General features: G+C 40.5%; 1 protein-coding gene across 2 annotated transcripts; it reads right to left on the bottom strand.

Moving 5' to 3' along the window:
• Positions 1-454: 454 nt before the first annotated feature.
• LOC139434893 (adult enhancer factor 1-like) lies at positions 455-21,738 on the bottom strand. Of its 2 annotated transcripts, none has more exons than XM_071204941.1 (3): positions 21,251-21,738; positions 12,488-12,601; positions 455-2,112 (listed from the first exon to the last, which is right to left on the bottom strand). In XM_071204941.1, exons 1-3 carry the CDS (start codon positions 21,429-21,431, stop codon positions 1,226-1,228), a joined length of 1,182 nt encoding a protein of 393 aa, XP_071061042.1. In that variant the 5' UTR covers positions 21,432-21,738; the 3' UTR covers positions 455-1,225. The 2 variants fall into 2 exon arrangements, with proteins under 2 accessions (XP_071061042.1, XP_071061043.1); XM_071204942.1 differs by having other exon boundaries at positions 12,515-12,601.
• Between the last annotated feature and the right edge of the window lie 685 nt (positions 21,739-22,423).

The following is a 22,423-nucleotide window of genomic DNA, read 5'->3' as shown; positions in this document are numbered from 1 at the left end:
TAAATAAATGTACCTTACCTTACCTATGTAATGTATATGTAAAGAAAAAAGTCTAAATATTTTAAGATAAAAGCTGTGAAACAATCTCAATAATTGGCAGCAAAAATGTAAGGTTTTTTAATTGGAATAAAAGGATACATGTTGAGATCCCTGATAATTTTCAGAACCTGAAGGCTCTATACGGACTATCTTCTGGTTCTTTTCTGGATCCATCCACTATCTCTTGTCTCTGTCCAGTGAATTACACTTTTGTTACTGGAGCAGGTAAAGCATACAACAGATACTTTCAACATTATCGGAGCACGAAGTGGAAGCTTGGATGAAACACAGCGGACTTCTAAACAATTAACACCTGAAATTTAGAAGAAATAAAGTTGGGTTTTATGCGTTCTAATATTGCAATGCAAACCAATGATTTAATGACAGTAATTAAGAATAATTTAGTCATTGAATGCTCATTTCAGTAGATTTAATCAAACAAAACGTAAAAATATTGGACATGGCACCGTCCTGCAGAGAGCACACAGCCCAACAGCACATTGTTGGTCTAGCATCACTTTAGAAAACGTTTGCATTAAGACACTAAGACTAGCTGGTCCATTGTAAAGGTCAGTCCACCTTAAATGAGCATTGGGTGATCAGCAGGTGAAAGGCAGGACACAGGAACTTGGTCCTGTGGAGATGTAACGATTATTAAACAAGAAAGTTGTCGAGTCAAGGGGCCAAATAAATGAACATTTGTGATTATTAGCGAATTGGTTGCAAGTGGGTGAAATCAGGCTTAGGGAGTAACGTAATACATGTAACGGCATTAGGTCATCAGGATACAAAATAGGCAAATGTGTTCCCTTACAGTTACAGAAGCAAAAACAATCAGATATCAGGTACATTTATGTAAAACAGGGCTCATTAGCAGGATCGCAATGATACAAAACATTTAGAAATAAAGAACAATACATCAAATCATCCTATGCCTTTATATGGAGAATTGGAGCCCTCAATCCACAATAAAATGGTTCATCAACAGTCAGTGGTTAATGTATAAATCAGAAAATCACAAACACATTAAACATATTGTCCACTTATGTTGATAAAGATGGAGTTCATTGAAGTCTTATATGAATGTTGTGCAACAATGTTAATCCAGTCAGGCAGATGTGTCTCATGTGTGTACTGTCATAAGACTTATTCATTTTCCTCTCCATCAGCTTCTGTTTCCATGTGTTCAGCTGAGCTGCTGATTGGAGGCTTTGCCTCTGTTATCCTTATTTTGAATTTCATTAAGCTGTGAGGACTGACGAGCAACATACTTGTGTTTATTGACATGACTACTTAAACTTCCACTCAATGAAAAAGCTTTCTTACAGACTGCGCAGCTGTATGGTTTCTCTGCTGTGTGGATTCTCACGTGTCCCTTTAAACTTCCACTCAGTGAAAAAGCTTTCTTACAGACTGAGCATATGTATGGTTTCTCTCCTGTGTGGATTCTCATGTGTTTTTTTAAACTTTCACTCATTGCAAAAGATTTGGTACAAACTGAGCAGCTGTGTGGTTTCTCTCCTGTGTGGATTCTCATGTGTTCCTTTAAACATCCACTCAGTGAAAAAGCTTTCTTACAGACTGAGCAGCTGAATGGTTTCTTTTCAGCACTACGTTGTGGATCACTGACAGATTCATGTCTATTTTTCAGTGAGTTTGAGCCTGATGCAGGTTCTCTGGTCTCCTTCCAATCAGCACTGTCAGTTTCAGTGTCGTCCTCAGTCTTTGGTTGTAAACTGCTCTCTGGATCTGAGTTCCTGGCTGGTTCTGGTCCTCGACAGTCATCTCCATCAGCTTCTGTTTCCATGTGTTCAGTTTGTCTTTGATGAGGCAGTGAGGACTGAGGTTTCTCTTTATCATCTTCCCTCTTCACAGGGTCAGGAGTGAAAGTGGACTTGGTGATATCAGCCTGCTCCAGCTCCTGAAGCTGCTCTCCCTCCTGACTGATCCTGAGTTCCTCCTGTTCCTGCTTAATGTGTGGGGGGGGCGCTGGGTCCTCCTGGTCCAGACTGGTGCTCCACTCCTGCTGGTCAGGGAGAACCTCTTCTTTAACCATCACCAGCTGCTGGACGTCTGCAGGACACATAAAACACAGTCATAAAAAACTGTTAAGTGTCTTTCTTAGTCCCACCTATTTTGTTGGCTCAATTCAACTTGTGTAGCCCAGCCCCTTTCCACTTCCAGTTAAAAATGAAAAGGGGGGTTTTCTTCTGGTTTAGCACTAGCTGCAATGTAAACAATGAATTGTATTTGGGATCGTTCACAGCTACACTACGCCTATAGAATAGTAATACTACACATATATTGTAGGGCCATACCTATACAAAACATGTCTGAAGTTTTTTGCTTAAAATACCAAACAGATCACCCATTGTAGCCATGCCTCATACCCTTCTATTCCAGCCCTGTTCCAAAAAGGCTGATTCTGTGACCGTAGCTTTGAATGGAACAGCTGCTGCTAGCCACACCCCTTTGTAGCATCACGCAGCTTTCCCCTGCTAGGAGTTTTCTACCGGGAGAAACTCAGCTAAACGCTGCCGTGATTAAATGCCATATTATGTTCCAAACCACTTCAAGCATTATTTCTGAAACAGTATGGAGCTCAAACCTTTCTCTCTCGCAGGGTTTACCGCAAGGACATTACGTTACACATATGTTCTCCTATAGCCTTCAGCGTTAGCTCTGAGTGTTAGCATGCTTGCTCATATAAACACAGAGCATATTACTCCCAAAACACTCCGCGCATTGTTTTTGATACAGCACATAGCTTGACATGTTCTTTCTTAAGTGTTAACAGCTAGAACAGTGCCATTATATGTATTATATATAACAACTTTACTCTAAGTGACTCCTGCAGACATCCTGCTGAATACACAGACACACAGCTCCGAGAGGGGATTCAGCTAGACCAGTGGTTCCCAACCTGGGGGGCGCAGCGCTATTGCAGGGGGGGGGGGGGCGCGTGAAGCTTGGGAAGAAGTTGTAAACAAACATGGTTTGCTCGTAAAATCAATAAAATTGACAAATGTTTAACACAACCGGCAGTTAATAGACATATTACCATGTTAGCTACCTAATGCTACATGGTGTGATGTCTTTGTTAGCTTCTCATGTCGCGAGTTTGGATTGGTCAGTAATGATACTAATACTTGTCGAATCTGTGCAATCTCAGCTTGCTAATCGGTATCTTGTTTGTGCAGATACGATAAGTAATAAGGGTATTTTAACGTGAGTTCTGTGCCAAGTGTGTTAGCATTTTTTTGCTCAGGGCTAATTCAAAGCCTTTGTTATTACCCTTATCTTTTGCTAAACATAGTTAATATTGTCAGATAGCTGAATTTCTTCCCGTTAACCTGTTAAGCCCGAGAGACCCCGGTACATCTTGCCCTCCCACAACATCTTGCAAGAAACAGTGTCTGAGGGCATCTTAACATTTAATAAACTATGAATGTTTTATATCCATGTAACAGGAAGAAACTCATCCTGATCATTTTTTATTTATTTTTTAAAACCCGCTGAGCCTCTGAATTAGCAACGGGCTAAAAATGCTAACACTTACTGCACCGAAACTCACTCATAAAACCTTATTATTTATCCTTTCTGCACATCCAACACATCGATTCTCATCGTGAGATGACGGAGTGATAATGTATGTACCCATCGATTCTATCACTCTCGCAACTTTATAAATAAAAAGAGACATCAAAACATGTGGCGCTAGGTAGCTAAAAACGCTAACATGGCTTACCTGTGTCGTTGCCTGGTCAAAAGTGGTCTTCAATGGCATTAAAACGATAACAACGCTGCTGAAGTTAATCCATAGGTTAATCCAATGTTTCTGTGTCCCTTTTAAATGATTTCTGATAATCCATAAGCAATAAACCTGCTTTTCCGTTTCCAGATGTCAGAGCGAGAGATAGGTTCACTCTGATGCAAACCTGCATGCGCAAAGCCCCCACTTTTTTTTTTTACCGTGTGGGGAAATTCCCCTTCGATTCCATTGGCTCTAGCGGTTATAAAGAGATTTCATTCGTCAAAATTGATGAAAAAAGTGATTTGCTAAATCTCTAAAAAGGTCAAATGTCACTTGTTTTGCATCAATCTTGATACAGGGTACTTATATGTTGTACTTTGGATTCATAAAGCTTTTAGTCTACCTTACCATCATTCAAGGGTAGTTTTCACTATAAGTAAAAAATTATTTTTGGACGGACACTTTACTTTACAGTTTTTTAACTATGTTCAATCTGAATTTTCTTTAAAATAAAAAAACATTATTGATTCTGACTTTTCTACATTCAACTCACAGGTTTATCATTACTTTGAGAACAAAGATTATTAATGTAACCCTTTTAGAAGGGAAGATATGGTCATTTGTTCTGGGAATTTCATTTTCGAGCCCGAGACCTGAAAAACAGGCTCAGGGCTTAACAGGTTAAGTGGGTATGACACATTAATAGGTTTTTAAATGTTAAGAAGCCCTCAGACGCTGTTTCTTGCAGATGTTGCAATTTTTCCCCCACCCGCGGGGGAATGGGGCTTTACAGGTTAGGTACCTTGATATAAGTACAGTACTTGAGTAAATCGACTTACTACCACCACAGCAATTATATGTGTGCTAGCAGCCCATAATCCACACAATTAATCAACGTGAATTCTGTTTCTAATTTCAGGGCTCGACAGTAACGGTCGCCAGTGGCAACCATTCAGAAAAAATGTCAACCACTTCTTGGCCTTTGGTTGCCATCAGTGGCAACTAGGTTTTAACATAAAGAAATAAGGACATCCATCCATCTTCTCCCGCTTATCCGTGGTCGGGTCGCGGGGGTAGCAGTTCCAGCAGAGAGCCCCAAACTTTCTTTTCCCTGGCGACATCAACCAGCTCTGACTGGGGGATCCCAAGACGCTCCCAGGCCAGCGAAGAGATATAATCCCTCCACCTGGTCCTAGGTCTACCCCTTGGTCTCTTCCCAGCTGGACGTGCCTGGAACACCTCCCAAGGGAGGCGCCCAGGTGGCATCCTAACTAGGTGCCCGAACCACCTCAACTGGCTCCTTTCGACGCGAAGGAGGAGCGGCTCAACTCCGAGTCCCTCCCTGATGACTGAACTTCTCACCTTATCCCTAAGAGAGACACCAGCCACCCTGCGGAGAAGACCCATCTCGGCCGCTTGTATCCGCGATCTCGTTCTTTCGGTCATGACCCATCCTTCATGACCATAGGTGAGGTTAGGAACGAAAATGGCCCGGTAGACAGAGAGCTTTGCCTTCGGGCTCAGCTCCCTTTTCGTCACAACGGTGCGGTAAAGCGACTGCAGTACCGCTCCCGCTGCTCCGATTCTCCGGCCCATCTCACGCTCCATTGTTCCCTCACTCGAGAACAAGACCCCGAGATACTTGAACTCCTTCACTTGGGGTAAGGACCCATTCCCTACTTGGAGTGGACAGTCCATCGGTTTCCTGCTGAGAACCATGGCCTCAGATTTGGAGGTGCTGATCCTCATCCCAGCCGCTTCACACTCGGTTGCGAACCGATCCAGTGAGTGCTGAAGGTCGCAGACCGACGAAGCCATTAGAACCACATCATCTGCAAAAAGCAGTGGTGCAATCCTTAGTCCACCGAACTGCAGACCCCCTCCCCCACGACTACGCCTCGAAATCCGACCCATGTATATTACAAACAGGATTGGTGACAAAGCGCAGCCCTGGCGGAGGCCATTGTATATAGTTTGTACAACTATATACAATTAATTCTTCCAATCTCGGTGGGAACCGGATTAGGGGGGACTCGAAAATATTTCCAATTAAACAAGGGGGGCCTGACTGAAAAAGGTTGGGAACCACTGAGCTAGACGACTGTATACGGAGACAGTAGGCTCGTTTGAGATGAGCGAGACCGACGCAGACCTGCGCAATTGCGACCGCCGCCTTGCTAGTGCGTTGCATGATGGTTAGGGAAACGGCTCGCTGGTATCTCGAGCTGAGCGCTCATTGGTGGTTTTTACCCCGTGCTGGTGATGAACTCTCCAATTGGCTCCGCAAAAGTCTGTTGTTTTGTATCAGTTTTACGTCGCCACTACCATTCACATTTTTCATCATTGTTCCACAATGTTTATCATAAAATTAATATCTATATATTTTATACTATACTTGCACTGCTTACTGTTTTCATACTTCATATATCTTAGCATATTCATACACTGTTAATACCCCTCACTGTTTATACATTATTAAATTCATTCTATATTTTATTCTGTAGATTGTGTCCATTACTTTTCACTGCGCTTTTTGCACTCCTGGTTAGAAGCTAAACCGCATTTCGTTGTCTCAGTACCTGTAATCTGTGCATTAACAATACAGTTGAATCTAATCTTGAGCAGGAACAAATGTATTTACTACATATCTGACATTAACGATTAAACGCATTTGTGCATTCTTTATAAATGCAAACCGAGTCAAGCCGACTCCGAGCTGCCCGACTCCAGGCGAGCTTTTTGAGACCTCCCCCGGCTGCAATTGGCTATTCCCGTCGACTTTCGATGCAAGCCGCAGCTCATCTCAAACAAGATCTGATAGGTTGGGACGTGTCACGTGTGCCGGAGACGATAGGTTGGGACGTGTCACGTGTGCCGGAGACGATAGGTTGGGACGTGTCACGTGTGCCACATTTCACCAATGGCGTCTTAGGAGCGATTTTTTTATTTATTTTTTTAGATGTGGGTTAAGGAGGAAAAGTTAATTTTTCTGAAAATGTGTGAGTCTCCTTACACACTGAGGACACATATTTATGTATAAGAGACATCAAAAAGTGCATTTTGCATACTAGGTCCCCTTTATGTAAAAGGCAAGGCAAGGCAGGCAAGTTTATTTATATAGCACCTTTCAACACAAGGCAATTCAAATTGCTTTACAAAAAACGAAAGACATTAAGAAAAGGGCATTTAAAATGAGTCATTAAAAAGAAAAGATAATAAAAGAAAAGTTAAAAGAAAAAATACATGGATAAAAGTTACAGTGCAGTTTAAGATGTAAATAGTTCAATTAAAAGCAGCGGCAAAAAGAAAAGTCTTTAGTCTCAATTTAAAAGTCGTCAGAGTTGCAGCGGATCTGCAGTTTTCTGAGAGTTTGTTCCAGATATTTGGAGCATAATAACTGAACGCTGCTTTTCCATGTTTAGTTCTGACTCTGGGGACAGAAAGCTGACCAGTCCCTGAAGACCTGAGAGATCTGGATGGTTCATAATTTAGCAGTAGGTCAGAAATGTATTTTGGGCCTAAACCATTCAAAGCTTTATAAACCAGCAGCAGTATTTTTGAAATATATTCTTTGACACACAGGAAGCCAGTGTAAAGACTTCAGAACAGGAGTGATGTGATCCACTTTCTTAGTGTTAGTGAGGACTCGAGCAGCAGCGTTCTGAATTAGCTGCAGCTTTCTAATATAATTTTTAGTGAGCCCTGTAAAGACACCATTACAGTAATCCAGTCTACTGAAGATAAAAGCATGGACAAGTTTTTCCAAATCCTGCTGTGACATTAGTATTTTAATCCTAGATATATTCTTTATAGTCATTGTTTTAATGTGACTGTTGAAACTCAGGTCAGAGTCCATGACTACACCTAGATGTCTGGCTTTATCTGTTGTTTTGAACATTGCCGACTGAAGCTCAGCGCTAACTTTTATACGTTCTGCCTTGGCTCCAAAATCCATTACCTCAGTTTTATCTTTGTTTAATTGGAGAAAGTTCTGAAACATCCAGTCATTGATTTGTTCAATGCACTTACTCAGTGTTTGAATTGGAGCATAGTCTCCTGGTGAAATTGTTATGTAAATGTGTGTGTCATCCGCATAGCTATGGTAACTTGTTTTGTTGTTTTTCATTATCTGAGCCAGTGGTAGCATATAGATGTTAAAGAGAAGAGGCCCCAAGATGGAGCCTTGAGGTACTCCACATGTCATATTTGTCAACCCAGATGTGTATTTACTAGGGGTGTAACGGTACACGTACCGAAATTATTTGGTACGGGCCCTTCGGTTCGGTACACGTGTGTACCGAACGAATATAACGTTAAACGTAAAAAGTTGAGAACGTGAACAACTTCTTGGAAGTAATCTCAGGTGCTGCGTCGCAGCATTCAGAGTAATTTGCTCCCATTGTGTTCAACGCGTCATAGAGCGAGCAAGTCATTTCATTGGACGAGCTGGTCAGAGGGATGCGTTCAAATGCAGTCAGTAATTTGAGGAACTGTCGAAATGGCGAACACAGATCAAGTTGAGCTCGAAAATCCTCCCGCATCATTGAAGTCTCCGGTTTGGGAACATTTTGATTTCGCAGTTACGTACTAGGGTTGCCAGAAACTGACCATGATCAAAATCGATTAATCGGCAGCACTGGCGAATAATAATCTATTATTCGACCTCCCCCCCCGCGGGAGAAAAAAAAAAAAATAACTCAGACAAAAGGAATTCCGTAGTTTTCTTTACTGGAACATGTATAACAGTACAAACAACAAACAAGCATGTCATCCCAACGACGTGGCCTTGAAGTGAAGTTGGTAATGGCCAGCTGTGCTGTGTCTTTCTCTGTAACCTCTTTGGTGTGCTTTGCACTCAAATGCAAACGCATTGTTGAGGTTGAGTTGTGATAGACCAACGTCTTTTCGCAGAGCTTGCATTTAACTTCCTTTGGACTTGTAAGTTCGAAGTAGTTCCACAAGGAGGAACTCTTTTTACCTGCCGGCTGCCGCTTTGTTCATCTTTAGTCGCACGTGTGAGGGAGAGGGGGGGTGGGGGTGGGGTCGGTGTGTAGCGTGCTGCAGCAGCAGTCTGCTCTGCACGCAGGCTTCCTCCAATTTTACAGTAAAACAAACTGGTGGTGTGACCAATGGCCATTTACAATTATTAATACTATTACTATTATTAGCATATATATATTTATATATATATATTTTGGTTGAAACTAAGCCAGAAAAAAAAAAAAAACATAAAAATTAAAAAAATATATATAAATATTAAAAAAAATATATATAAATAAAATCGATTTTTAAAAATAATATTCGATTATGGAGACTGTAACGAATATTCGAATAATCGAATAATCGCTGGCATCCCTATTACGTACAAGGATGACGGACAAAGACAGGTGGACCGAACCAAAGCTGTTTGTCGGCATTGTTCAACTAAAATTGGTTACGTGGCTGGCAATACATCAAACTTGCACACTCATTTGAAAAGGCATCACCCGAACGTGAATATCACCAGTACCAAAAGACTGAAGTGCAAACCCAACTCCCACTAGCATTTAAGCCTCCACCACTCGCAAAAACTTCAGACCGAGCCAAAGCTATTATAAACGGCAAATATCCTTATGTTGCCATGTTAGCAAAGCGCTACCTGGCTGTATCTGCTACTACCTCTGTCCCTAGCGAGAGGGTGTTCCCCACAGCAGGAGACATTGCTAGTGCCAGCAGATCTGCCCTTTCAGCAAGCAATGTGGACAAGTACATTTTTCTTTAAAAAAACATGAAAATACAATGACAAGCAAGTCCTAATATCAAACTGGCTGCTTAGGTACTAGTACAGTTCAAATACAGATTATTTCAGTTCATCGAAAAGCTGCACCTTAATGTTTATTTTATTATATTTTATATTTATTTGAGTGGATATTCATAGTTTAATAATAATTAAAAACCCAAAACTAATAGTTTATGTTTTGTGAGTACTGGTACAGTAAAGTTCAAATACAGATTATTTCAGTTCATCGAAATGCTGCACCTTAATGTTTATTTTATTATATTTTGTATTTATTTGAGTGAATACATTATTCAGTTTAATAATATTTTTTTTTTTAAATGTTATGTTTTGTGATCATTTTTTCTGCTGTACCGAAAACGTACCGAACCGTGACCTAAAAACCGAGGTATGTACCGAACCGAAATGTTTGTGAACCGTTACACACCTAGTATTTACCTATAGAAACAAAGTTGTTTCTGTCCTTTAAGTAGGATTCAAACCAATTTAGAACTGTTTCCGAAAGTCCCACCCAGTTTTCTAGTCGGTCGAGTAATATGCTGTGGTCAACAGTGTCAAACGCAGCACTGAGATCTAATAATACTAACACTGAAGTTCTGCCACTGTCTGTGTTTAAGTGGTTGTCATTGAAGACCTTTACAAGAGCAGTCTCAGTGCTGTGGTTTGGACGAAAGCCTGACTGGAACTAGGGCTGGGCGATGTTTTCGGTTTTCACGATTAATTTGCATTTTTACTTTCCTACGGTTTGTGAAATGGCTGAACCGAAAAATCGAGATTGTAAAACATTTCTAGATTCCGCAGATTTGTTTTGCTTTAAGGGACTCCATAGTAGCTTACTCTCTCACTTTCCAGAACGCGAAAAAAACTCAGCCACATTGCCTGTGACTACCCGATCTGCAGCTCTGCCCGATCTGCTGTTGTTATGCTGTGTTCGTTGTTCGTTGTTGAGCATAACAGAGGACTCAGACATTGTAAATTACATATATAACTAAACACGCCTTTTTTCCTCCTTATCTCTTTCATGACTTTTCATTTAATATGGTTTTGAACGCTGTAATCAATACTCAAGACAGGAAAAACTTCACGGCTGGTTTCATTTCTGGTAGTTCCGGTTGTTGTCTCATGCTACCCACGTCTGTAAACAAACATATTCAAATAAACTGTACCTTCATTTAATATTCAGCAATAATAATATCTCGACGTCTATACAGTAGTTTTAGTGTTGAAATCAGTAGGTTTCGGTGTGCAACACTCCGTGTCATATCGCTACTAAATTCACCTCTATAGTAAATGGTATATTAGCCACATGCTAAATGCTAACCGGAGATAAAGGATTTTCAGAATAAAAGCTTAACAACTGCGCACGAGAACTTCTGTTTTTTCAGTATAAAACAGCATTTAAACTGACGATATGTTTAAGGTACTTTATGCCATCAAAAACATTGATTTTAATTTATAACACTGTGCGCATGTGCAGAGCTGCAGATCGGGTAGTCACATAGCCTACTACAATCACATTCACCGCTTCACCGACAGATGTACCATAAAAATGTCCACGAACACAGATGAAGAACTCATTTCTTTAGTTGTATGGAAGTGGTTCGGGTACAAGCGGTCATACATAGAACAAACAACTGTTCTGTGTAAGGTCTGTAGAAAGACAACTTCCTAGAAAGTTAAAGGGATGTTATTTTGTTTGAGGGTATTTTTTTATTATTCATTTCATTATCATTATTTATTATCTGTTGTATTTCATTTTACAAGTTTTTTTCAGGGATGGCCTACAAGAGATTTTTTTTTCAGTTTGATTCAAAAAAAATCTTTGCACATTAATGACAGCCAAGGGCCGTGGTGCTGTTTTTATTTATTTATTTTTATTCTTGAACAACTGATTTGTTCACATAGGCCTAGACTACTTGGTAATCTCATTTATTTGTATTGTGTTAATAAAGAAAATATGTATTTAAATTTTGCCTTGGTCTGGTTTGTTTAGAAAAAAACTGAAAAAAAATCGAGGTTTAAATCGAAAATTGTCCATTAGTTAGAAAAAAATCCAGGTTTTTATTTTTAGGCCAAATCGCCCAGCCCTAACTGGAACACATCGAAACAACTATTTAAATGCAAGAAATTACTCAACTGTTGAAAAACAACTTTTTCAATGATTTTACCTAGAAATGGTAGGTTTGATATGGGCCTGTAATTGTTCATTACTGAAGCATCTAGATTATTCTTTTTTAAGAGCGGTTTAATGACTGCAGTTTTCAGGGCCTGTGGAAAAATACCTGAGTGAAGAGATTTGTTTACTATATGAAGTAGATCTGAGGCCATGCAACGAAAAACATCTTTGAAAAATCCTGTTGGAATAATATCAAGGCAGCAGGAGGAGGATTTCAGAAGTTGAATGATGTCCTCTAGGTTTTTATCATTAATCTGATGGAATTGTGTCATGGTGTTTGAATTGATATTAGGTCGACATAGGGACAACACACTTGCTGTACCTGATGCAGAGGCACTGACTGCTTGTCTGATTTTCTGAATTTTGTCAGTGAAGAAGGAGGATAGAAATTCAGAGGCTACTGACACTGGGGGGTTAGTTAGTCTGTCCACGGTAGCAAACAAGGCCCGTGCATTGTTTTTGGTAAAAAAAAAGTATGCAAATATTCTCAGAGAAATGTACAGCACCTTCTTATGTAAAAGTAATGATACTGCAATACAATTTTCCCTGTCAGTGTTTGATTAATGATGTTTCTTGATTATTGTCAGTGTTGCATTTTACTGCTGTACATGTTTAAGGTTGCACTTCTATAAATGATGATAGAAGAGGGAAACCGCAATCTGAATACACCCAAAATGTAAGTTTGTATTTCTTTTTACATTTATTTGATTTCCTGTCTCAAGATGAAAAAATAAATACATACATTTATATAAAAAATACTTGGTGATACCAGCTGGGTGCTTCTGGTCCAGACTGGTGCTCCACTCCTGCTGGTCAGGGAGAACCTCTTCTTTCACCACCACCAGCTGCTGGACGTCTGCAAGAAACAGGAAACACACAGTCAGAAAAAACTGTTAAGTGTTAGCATTAAAACATCGAATCACCATTAAAATGGGAGACATTTTGCAGCCCTAATTAATGCCTTTGTTTTTATACTTCAATATTATCTTTCTTAGTCCCACCTATTGTGTATTTTTGTTGGCTCAATTCAACTTGTGTAGCCCAGCCCCTTTCCACTTCCAGTTAAAAATGAAAAAGAGTTTTTTCTTCTGGTTTAGTACTAGCTGCAATGTTAACAATGAATTGTATTTGGGATCGTTCACAGCTATAGAATAGTAATACTAAAAATATATTGCAGGGCTACACCTATACAAAACATGACTGAAGTTTTTTGCTTAAAATACCAAACAGATCACCCATTGTAGCCATGCCTCATACCCCTCTATTCCAGCCCTGTTCCAAAAAGGCTGATTCTGTGACCATAGCTTTAAATGGAACAGCTGCTGCTAGCCACGCCCCTTTGTAGCGTCACCCAGCTTTCCCCTGCTAAGAGTTTTCTACCAGGAGAAACTCAGCAAAACGCTGCCGTGATTAATTGCCATATTATGTTCCAAACCACTTCAAGCATTATTTCTGAAACAGTACACTGTAAAAAAGGATTGGATCATTAAGTTATTGTAACTTTTTTCTTTAAGCTTTCACTTAAGTCAATTTGACTGAACAGTGTGAGTTGTGATTTGCATTGTTCTACAACTTTCCATGGCCTCATAACATTACATGTCACTTGATAGACGCTTTTATCCAAAGCGACTTACATACATTCAGTACTGTGGACAATCCCCACAGGAGCCATTTGGGGTGAAGTGTCTTGCCCAGGGACACAACAACATCCTGGCTGCAGTGGGACTCGAACTTGCTACCCCCTGATTCAAAGTTCAGCGCACTATCCCACTAATATCAGCCTCATAACATGGCAGTAGCCATACATACCTTGGTATCTGGCTTGATGATTGTCTCTCTTTTAAACTTCAAGTCAATAATCTGCTTAAAAAGCTGAGGTTGAGGCTAAGTTTCTTTTTCAGAAACAAGTCCCGTTTCTCACTTGAGATTAGGAAAAGACTAGTCACTGTGACCTTTTTACCTGTGCTGGACTATGGTGATCTATATCGCCTCGTAAATTAGGCTTGATACATTAATATGCTTTAAGAAAAAAAACAGCCTACATCACAGCTCTCTATAGGGTTTCATTTATCTTGTTGGCAGCTCATCCCTTAAAAACAGAAGTCACAGAGGGATTATAATAACATGAAATATGTAGATCTATTTCAAGCTTGTTATGTAAATAAGTTATTAGGCTTTTTTTCATCAACTAAGATGTGTTAGAACATTTTATCAACATGAATTGACTAAATTTATTTTAAAACACATGAATACTAGTGTGTAATATGGATGTATATATTTATATATATATATTAGGGCCGGGACTTTAACGCGTTAATTAAGATTAATTAATTACACAAAAATTAACGCGTTAAAAAAATTAACGCATTTTAATCGCACTTATTTTTGCACAGCGGAACGTTTCTCACTGGATGAGTTTCAGGCGTACCGATTATATTGGAGCACCAACTAACGTTCATGACTTCAGTATGGGACTTCAAACAACAACAAACCACGGTGAACAATAGTCAAACATGAACGAACAAGCTGATGAGACCGCTTTGGTCGGCCCCGTGGATGGGAAATTTTGTTTTAAAAAACGGACGGATGGAAGCGTCGATAAGAGCACGGTTGTGTGCAAATTATGCAAAAAAGAATTTGCATATCACCGCAGCACATTAAGCCTAAAGTATCACCTACATGCAAAGCATGTAGCAGCTAGAGTGGACGTTAGCCCCTCTCCGAGTGCAAGGAACCAAACCCTGACCCAACCCACACTCAACCAGATGACTGGTTTCAGGGCCAGGATAAGTAAGTCCACGTCTGAGAAAATTTCATTTCATTTCATTTCAAACCTTTATTTAACCAGATTGGTCCCATTGAGATCATAGATCTCTTTTTCAAGGGAGACCTGCAGCATATAGGTTCCACATGAAACATAAAACAAGGACATTATACATTATATTTACAGGATACATAGTTATAGACATTTACAAGTGCCCATTGTATCGGCAAGCATTTCATTTACCCTAGCTTTAAAAACATGCAGAGGAATGAGATTGCTCAGTTTCAATTATTGCTGAAGATTGTTCCAAGCAAGTGGAGCTGCGCACATAAAAGCTGTCTTACCTGAGACAGTCCTTGCTCTTGGCACATCCAACAAGACCACATCATGTGACCTCAGACAATAGCTGCTTGCAACTCTCTGTGTTATCAGCGAGCAGATATAATACGGGAGTTTACCCAACAAAGCTTTATAGATAAAAGTGTACCAGTGACTGAGCCTCCGTACAGAGAGAGATGGTAAACCTGCCTTGGTATACAGTGTACAGTGATGTGTAAGCGCTTTACAATTTGTGACAAATCTCAGAGCACTGTGATACGCAGCATCCAATTTGCTCAGGTAATTGGCAGGTGCATTCATATACAATAAATCCCCATAGTCCAGCACAGGTAAAAAGGTCACAGTGACTAGCCTTTTCCTGGCCTCAAGCGAGAAACAGGACTTGTTTCTGAAAAAGAAACCTAGCCTAACCCTCAGTTTTTTTAGCAGGTTATTGACATGAAGTTTAAAAGAGAGACAATCATCAAGCCAGATACCCAGGTATTTGTAACAGGCAACAACTTCAAGTTTTGTTCCTTGCGTAGTTACAATATCTAAAAACAGGCTCTGGAGTCTTTTTAGCTTTTGAAAAGAGCATTACCTTGGTTTTCTCAACATTTAAAAGAAGCTTTAGTTCAGAGAGCTGAGTCTGAAGTGTTAAAAACAGCTTGTAATTTAACAACAGCCTCTTTAATGGAGGGACCTGCACAATACATTACAGTATCGTCCGCATAAAAATGTAAAGTAGCTTCATCCACATCATCACCTACACTGTTAATATATATGGAGAATAAAAGTGGTCCTAAAACAGAACCTTGTGGTACACCATTAGAAATGTTTAACCACTCAGAAGACAGCCCATCAAAGTGAACACATTGGGACCTTTCAGAGAGGTAGTTCACAAACCACCCCACTGCATGGCTGGATATGCCTATACTGAGTAGCCTCTGCTTTAAGATGCGATGATCAACGGTGTCAAACGCTTTGGAAAGGTCAATAAACAGAGCTGCACAACTCTGCTTATTATCTAAAATAGTAGTAATGTCATTTACCACTTTCATTGTGGCAGTGATGGTGCTGTGTTTCTTTCTGAATCCTGACTGATGTTTAGACAGGATATCATTTATACATAAAAACTCCTTTACTTGTTCACTCACTAAGCGTTCGAGCACCTTAGCCAGAACTGACAATTTAGAGATTGGCCTATAGTTATTTAAAATAGTTGCCTCCCCTCCTTTCAGTAAAGGCAAGACATAAGCAGACTTCCATACTTTTGGAATTGTGTTCGTGCTGAGGGAGAGGTTAAAAAGAGAAGTAAGAGGTGGAGCAATAAAATCTGCAGCTATCTTTAAAAAGAAAGGTTCTACGTTGTCCGGGCCAGCCGGTTTCCTAGGATCTAACTTGGATAATGCTTCATGAACAATACCAACAGTTAAAAGGAGTAAAACTGAAAGGGTTTTCCAGACCACATTGTTCAGAGTCAAGGATTGGAGTGTTCACAGGAGCCACACAGCCAAACAGAGAGCCACAAGACACAAAATGCTTATTAAAGCAATTTAGCATAGTAGCCCTGTCTGATATAGTGCCAGATGCTGTGGTAAGGCACGGAGGTAGCTCATTTGGGATATCACCAGTGGAAATCGATTTTATGGCTTTCCAAAATTTCCTAGGATTATTCAGGTTTTCTGTGGTAACCGACAAATAGTACTTTGATTTAGCACTTTTTATTTGGGATGTGAAGCTATTTCTTAGCTGCCTAAAACGTAGCCATTCTACCTCTGAGCCTGATTTCCTAGCCTTAGCCCAAGCATTATTTCTCTCATGAAGGAGACTGGACAGCTCAGCAGAAAACCAGGGATTGTTTCGTCCCTTCACTCTAAATTTACGCAGAGGTGCATGTCTATCTATAATTTTCATAAAACCAAGATAAAAATAAGACCATGCAGTTTCTACATCAGCACACAAATTGATTCTACCCCAATCAAAATCAAACAGATCATGTAAAAAACCCTGCTCCACAAAGTGTTTTTTGTCTCTCTTTGTGATGACACGTGGTTTAACCTTTTGGACCTTAGTGTCCCTAATTGTGGCTACAACACAGTGGTCACTCACATCATTAGCAAATACTCCCACAGATGAGTATTTATGTGGAACATTTGTTAAAATTAGATCAATTAAGGAGGATTTATTTGGGGACTTAATATTTGGGCGAGTAGGACTGTCTATAATCTGGGTAAAATTCAAAGAGGTACACAGGTTTTTAAAATCCTCTGACACAGAAGTTAACCAGTCCCAATTAAAATCACCAAGCAGCACTATTTCCTTGTAGGAAAGTTGCGATAACAGTTTTGCCAATGACGATAAAGAGTCCTTGACAGCCGAAGGGGCCCTGTAGCAGCCCACCACCATGAGCTGTTGACCCTTTGTTACCTCAATATTCACGGCTAAAAATTCTAGCTGTTTACTAACAGATTTGGAAACCATATTAGTTACACAAAACTTATTTTTCACATAAATGGCAACGCCACCACCTTTTTTAGGCCGGTCAGTACGATATACACTGTAACCATTTATGTAAATGTCAGAGGCCAAAATGGATTTATCTAGCCACGTTTCTGATAAGACAATGACATCAGCATCAGTAGAACTCGCCCAAATACGGACAAAATCTAATTTAGGTAACAGACTACGCACATTTAAATGAATTAAACCTAGCCCAGATCTAGATATAAAATCAGCAGGAGTAGCTATTTGACTAATACTGCTCGGTGGACCTGGATTTGGCTGTACATTTCCTGATAGTAACAACAATAAAAATACCAAGCACCTTTTCCTCTTAATCAACACACATACATTGTCAGCTGTTCTAGAGTCACCAGCACACTTCCGACTCTTTATCTCTGCAAGAGTTGCTCCCTCTCGTGCTAAATCCACTCGGCGGGCAAAAGTAGGATCCCAGAAGTGATTCGCCCAGTGTGGAGTGGCTCCTGAAACCCTTCCCAACTCCCTGGCTCACTGGATTGCACTCGACTCAGGGCTCGACATTAAGAACTGCCCGATGGCCCGGGGCCATCTAGTATTTAGCTCGGGCAATGAAGCCTCACCTGCTGGTTGACCGATCGGGCAATCTATTATGCCAGTATCATGCAGCTCGCGGATCCAGTAATGAGTGACCCGACAGTAAAACTAAACATATCTATAACTCGTTTAGGTAGTTTGAGAGGTAATTAAAATAGCTACGTGTGATATTCTAACCTGAAGTGTGTGTTTTGTTCCGCTCACCGCTGCATGTGGTTATGCAGAGCTGCGTGTCGAGTCTCGACTCGTCAGCAGCAGCTGATCTCTCTCTCCCGTCAGATTAGACTTCACTCGCGTTTATGTCCATATCGATCAGCTCCAGCTAGTTCTAGCTAATGATATGATTAAAAGACAACTACACAATAAGTGTCACTATGCAACTGGATGAGGCCACAAAGTATAGCGCAGCATTATGCATTTGTTTACATGCCCACCGGAACCCTGAGGCATTACCAACAGATCAACGCACAATCAACCCATACAGGACATCTCTTTCTCCACATTAAGTGTTAGACATTAGAGTTGACTATTCTTGTCTGTCACATACTCTTCTTGTCTGTCACATAAGTGGCGCAACTGAAGCGGTATTGCTCTAAAGGGAAATTATTTTGACCGAAGATATTTAGATTTGCCGGCTAACGGGAACTCCGACGTGTTCTTCGCGGATGCGCTCGGCTCCTCGGTCAGCTTCCGGATGAGGAGGCATTCGTTCGACCAATTTACAGTAGTTAACATTACAAACATTTTAACAGGGGCCATAATAGTGTAAATAATGTTTGTTTTGGCAGTTATAACTGAATGTAAGGTTTTCTACTTTTTTCCATCTGGGAAGGCATTTGCCTTCATCAGATGGAAAGTGTTTTGACCAACAACTTAAGTATTTCTTATAGCTATGCAGGGCATGCAAGCGAGCAAACACAAACAAGAACAAACAAACAAGTGAAATGAAGAATAAAATTGAAATTGTACAATATAATATTGTGGTGGTTCATCTTATAATTCAGTCTAGAGAATGCACCAGACAGCATCTAAGACCTGCAAAAATCAACATTTTCTAGGGGGACGGAGGCTCCCCAAACCCTTCGTGCCATTTTGTCCGCGTGCATTTTTCAGGGCAATCTCTATTGGGCTCAGGGCAGTGGTGTAGTCTACGTGATACGCCGTATACCCACTAGAAAATGCCAGTGATTTCCGTATACCCTCTTAAAAATGAGCGATGATACGTAACAACTTCATTTTGTGACTGCGCTTTCACGCTTTCGCCTCTTCGTTAATACTTTTGGACGTCTGGAGCTTCCGTCGCCTGTGGCCTGTTGCTAAGCAACAGCAACACACGGCTCTGACAAACCCCAAGTTTCTCTAACGTTATCAGAATTTGATCCGTCCACCATTCAAGTTCGCGGAGCGCAAAACAGGAAGCAAACATGAAACGAAAACACGACAATATTTCAATGTTTTCCGAAGTTTTCCCCTATTACCACTACAGAAGAAGAGCCATGTCAGGTGGCTGTCCTAAAGGTGACAGAGAACGAGCCCCGGCGCTCCGCAAATTTAACCGGTAAGTGAAATTAGCATGGTTATCATTAACGTAACTGTAGCTAACTTGCTAGCTGACTTGATCAACGTTAGTGTGGTGGATCAATGGAAGAGAAAGGGAGCGAGATACTGCGTGTGCGTGTGCGTGTGTGTGTGTGTGTGTGTGTGTGTGTGTGTGTGTGTATGTGCAGTCATAAACAGAACACAATGTTTATATTATCTCCTTGTTTCGGACACAGATGAGAGCTCCTGGCCAGCCTTGTGGACTGAAAGTCAGGCTATGGAATTTAAGAACAGGCATCCTTGGTTAGAGTGGAGGGACATAAAGTTAGGTAAATAGATTAGACGACATGAGACGTCCAGAGCACACAAAATAGCCCAGGAGCTCACGGAGAAGGGTGGACAGGATTTAGTTGGAAATTTGGTGAGAGCTGTGTCAGAGACTGTGTTTGCAGAGACATATTCTGTATTCAGAACAGCATACTATCTTGCGAAGATGAACCAACCTTTTACTGACCATGATAGTCTCATTGAGCTTCAGGAAAAAAATGGTGCCAACATGGGCACTAGTCTGCACTCAAGGTACAGTTCCACAACAATTGTAAAACACATAGCAAAAGAGATGCAGAAAAAAATAGTTCACAGTATTGTGACATCTTCAAGCAAGTTGTCTGTTCTCATTAACGAGGGTACATCTGCAGGGCTTGTGGACTAACACAGTGAACCCAGTATGGACATGTTGAGTGCTTTTTCAACCCTCATTTATTGAGGTGAAGCTTATTTGTTCATTTGTTTCTTGTTTGAAGCTAATTTGTCTTGTAGCACTTCAAGGATGTTTGCTTGTTCATTTAAGCTGATACAGTACATAGTTTGACAATGATTTATGGAAGATAATAGCGCTGAACAAGTTTGAATAAACTAATGCATTGAAAAATAGGTTTAAAATGATTATTGTGTGATATTTGTGCAGATCTATGCGAAACAAAGATGTTTTTTTAAGTGTAGAATATGATGTGTGGGCCAGGATATCTGTAGCATGACTATATTTATTGTATATTACTTGAAAATTGCAGTAGGCCATATTGAGATTTTGATAAAAATGTCGATTAATTGTTCAACCCTAGAAGATAAGTGGGCTTTTTCCATCATTGTTCATTCTTTTATTTTGTTATTGTTAATGTCACTGGCAGTTAAAAGTCACATACAAATGCTTATAATACATTGACATGTTGATAACACATAACCAGTTTCAATACTAGTTATGCATTAGTGAGTGTGATGGTGTTCATGAGGTGTTGCTTCGAGACAGGTGTCGCTCCGCGATGCGTCGCTCTAGGATGGATGAATACAATTATTACAGTATACCCACTACAAAAAAGTAGACTACACCACTGGCTCAGGGCCATCTGTAGATTAGCTTAGATGGCCCACAGGGCCATCTCCCAACATCCGTAATGTCATGCACTTGGACTGTAGACCACTTGGAGTAAAATCCATGTGAAAATTGCTTCTCACTATTCTCAGGTCAAATATGTATATTTGATTAAAAATGCGATTAATTTCGATTAATTAATTACAAAGCCTCTAATTAATTAGATTAATTTTTTTAATCGAGTCACGGCTATAATATATATATTTAAGAAGTATAATATATATATATATATTTAAGAAGTACAATATGAGAAAAGCACGAGTTTAATTTGTGGGCCATATTTCATTATACTTTTTGAATAAGCTGAGGGCCGGCCCCTGGGCCGTAGTTTTGACACCCCTGGTTTAAAGTGTTAATTAAGAGTAATGGGAACAGACCTGCTCTGTGTATCCGAAGCTGAGCGTCCAGTAGTTTCTGGAGTCGCTTGTTCTCCTCTTTTGAACGACACAGCTCCTCCTCGTACTCTGCCATCATTTTTTCAAACAGAGCAAATATCTCTTCACCAGCAGGAGTGAGTAGCAGCTTCTTCAACGAAAGCAGCATTTGGACTTTCCTCATGTTTACTAGATCACCTTTTCCTGCAAACTCCGTTAAACACACTGGTGTGTGTGTTTCTTTCTCTCCATCAAACGCTCAATCTGACTAGTGTTGCCAACGTGTTTCCAGCTAGCATGCTAAGCTAGCTCCTATAGTCCGAGGTAAACGCTCCAGCAAAAAGAGCACACAGTCCATTCGGAGGTTTATCCAAACACACAGATGATGGATCAGAAGTGCTGGAGCTCACACACGCTTTTTCAGGAACACAGAGAGAGAGAACCGTAGCGACGAGACGCCACCTGGACCCAATGTGTCTACCCGATCTGAATCCCTGCCTGATTTTCAATGCGCATGTGCGAGATGCTCCGTCATATAGAGAGGCGAAGTCACGCCCATCTACTTCCGTCCATGTTGGGACCTTATTTCGGAAAAATGATGTATTGAAGTCAATGGAGAGAGAAAACGTATCTTTCGATCCCGTTTGAATTGTGCCATGAATTACACATATGATGTCAATCTTAAAAAATAATTTCCATGTCAAAAAACACGTCTGTCTTAAAACTGTTGAAATATAAGACTATGAAAAATATGCAACTAGAAAGACTACAAATCCCAGAATCCCGGTCCCACATGCTGGCTCTTACGGAACCGACTAACTCCTTAGAGGCTTCTCAATACTCAAATGTCCCCTCCTCGACTCCTCGGTCCTCCGGTAGTGACCCGGAAATGAATTTCAGCGCACCATTTTGAAGGACATCAAAATTGTGTATTTCTCTAAATGCACACCGATGATCGAGCGTCGAGGAGGCTCTCTCTCTGGAGGAGCTATAACCGAGGATACACTAACGGCCCGTCTACACTACAGCGTCGACAGCGTCGAAAGCTCCAATCTGCCCATTCACTTTCAATGGGGTGACGTCACGTAGCCGCGCTTTTTCGCCGAACTGAATTGTGGGGAGCAGAGCGGTCCGTCCACACTACAGCTCCAAAAATAGCTTGGAGCTGGGCGTGTC

The sequence above is a fragment of the Pseudochaenichthys georgianus genome, chromosome 12, assembly GCF_902827115.2.
Source record: "Pseudochaenichthys georgianus chromosome 12, fPseGeo1.2, whole genome shotgun sequence".
NCBI lineage: Eukaryota > Metazoa > Chordata > Actinopteri > Perciformes > Channichthyidae > Pseudochaenichthys > Pseudochaenichthys georgianus.
The sequence above is the reverse complement of the archived record's forward strand: the minus strand, read 5'-3'. Positions and strand labels throughout refer to the sequence as shown.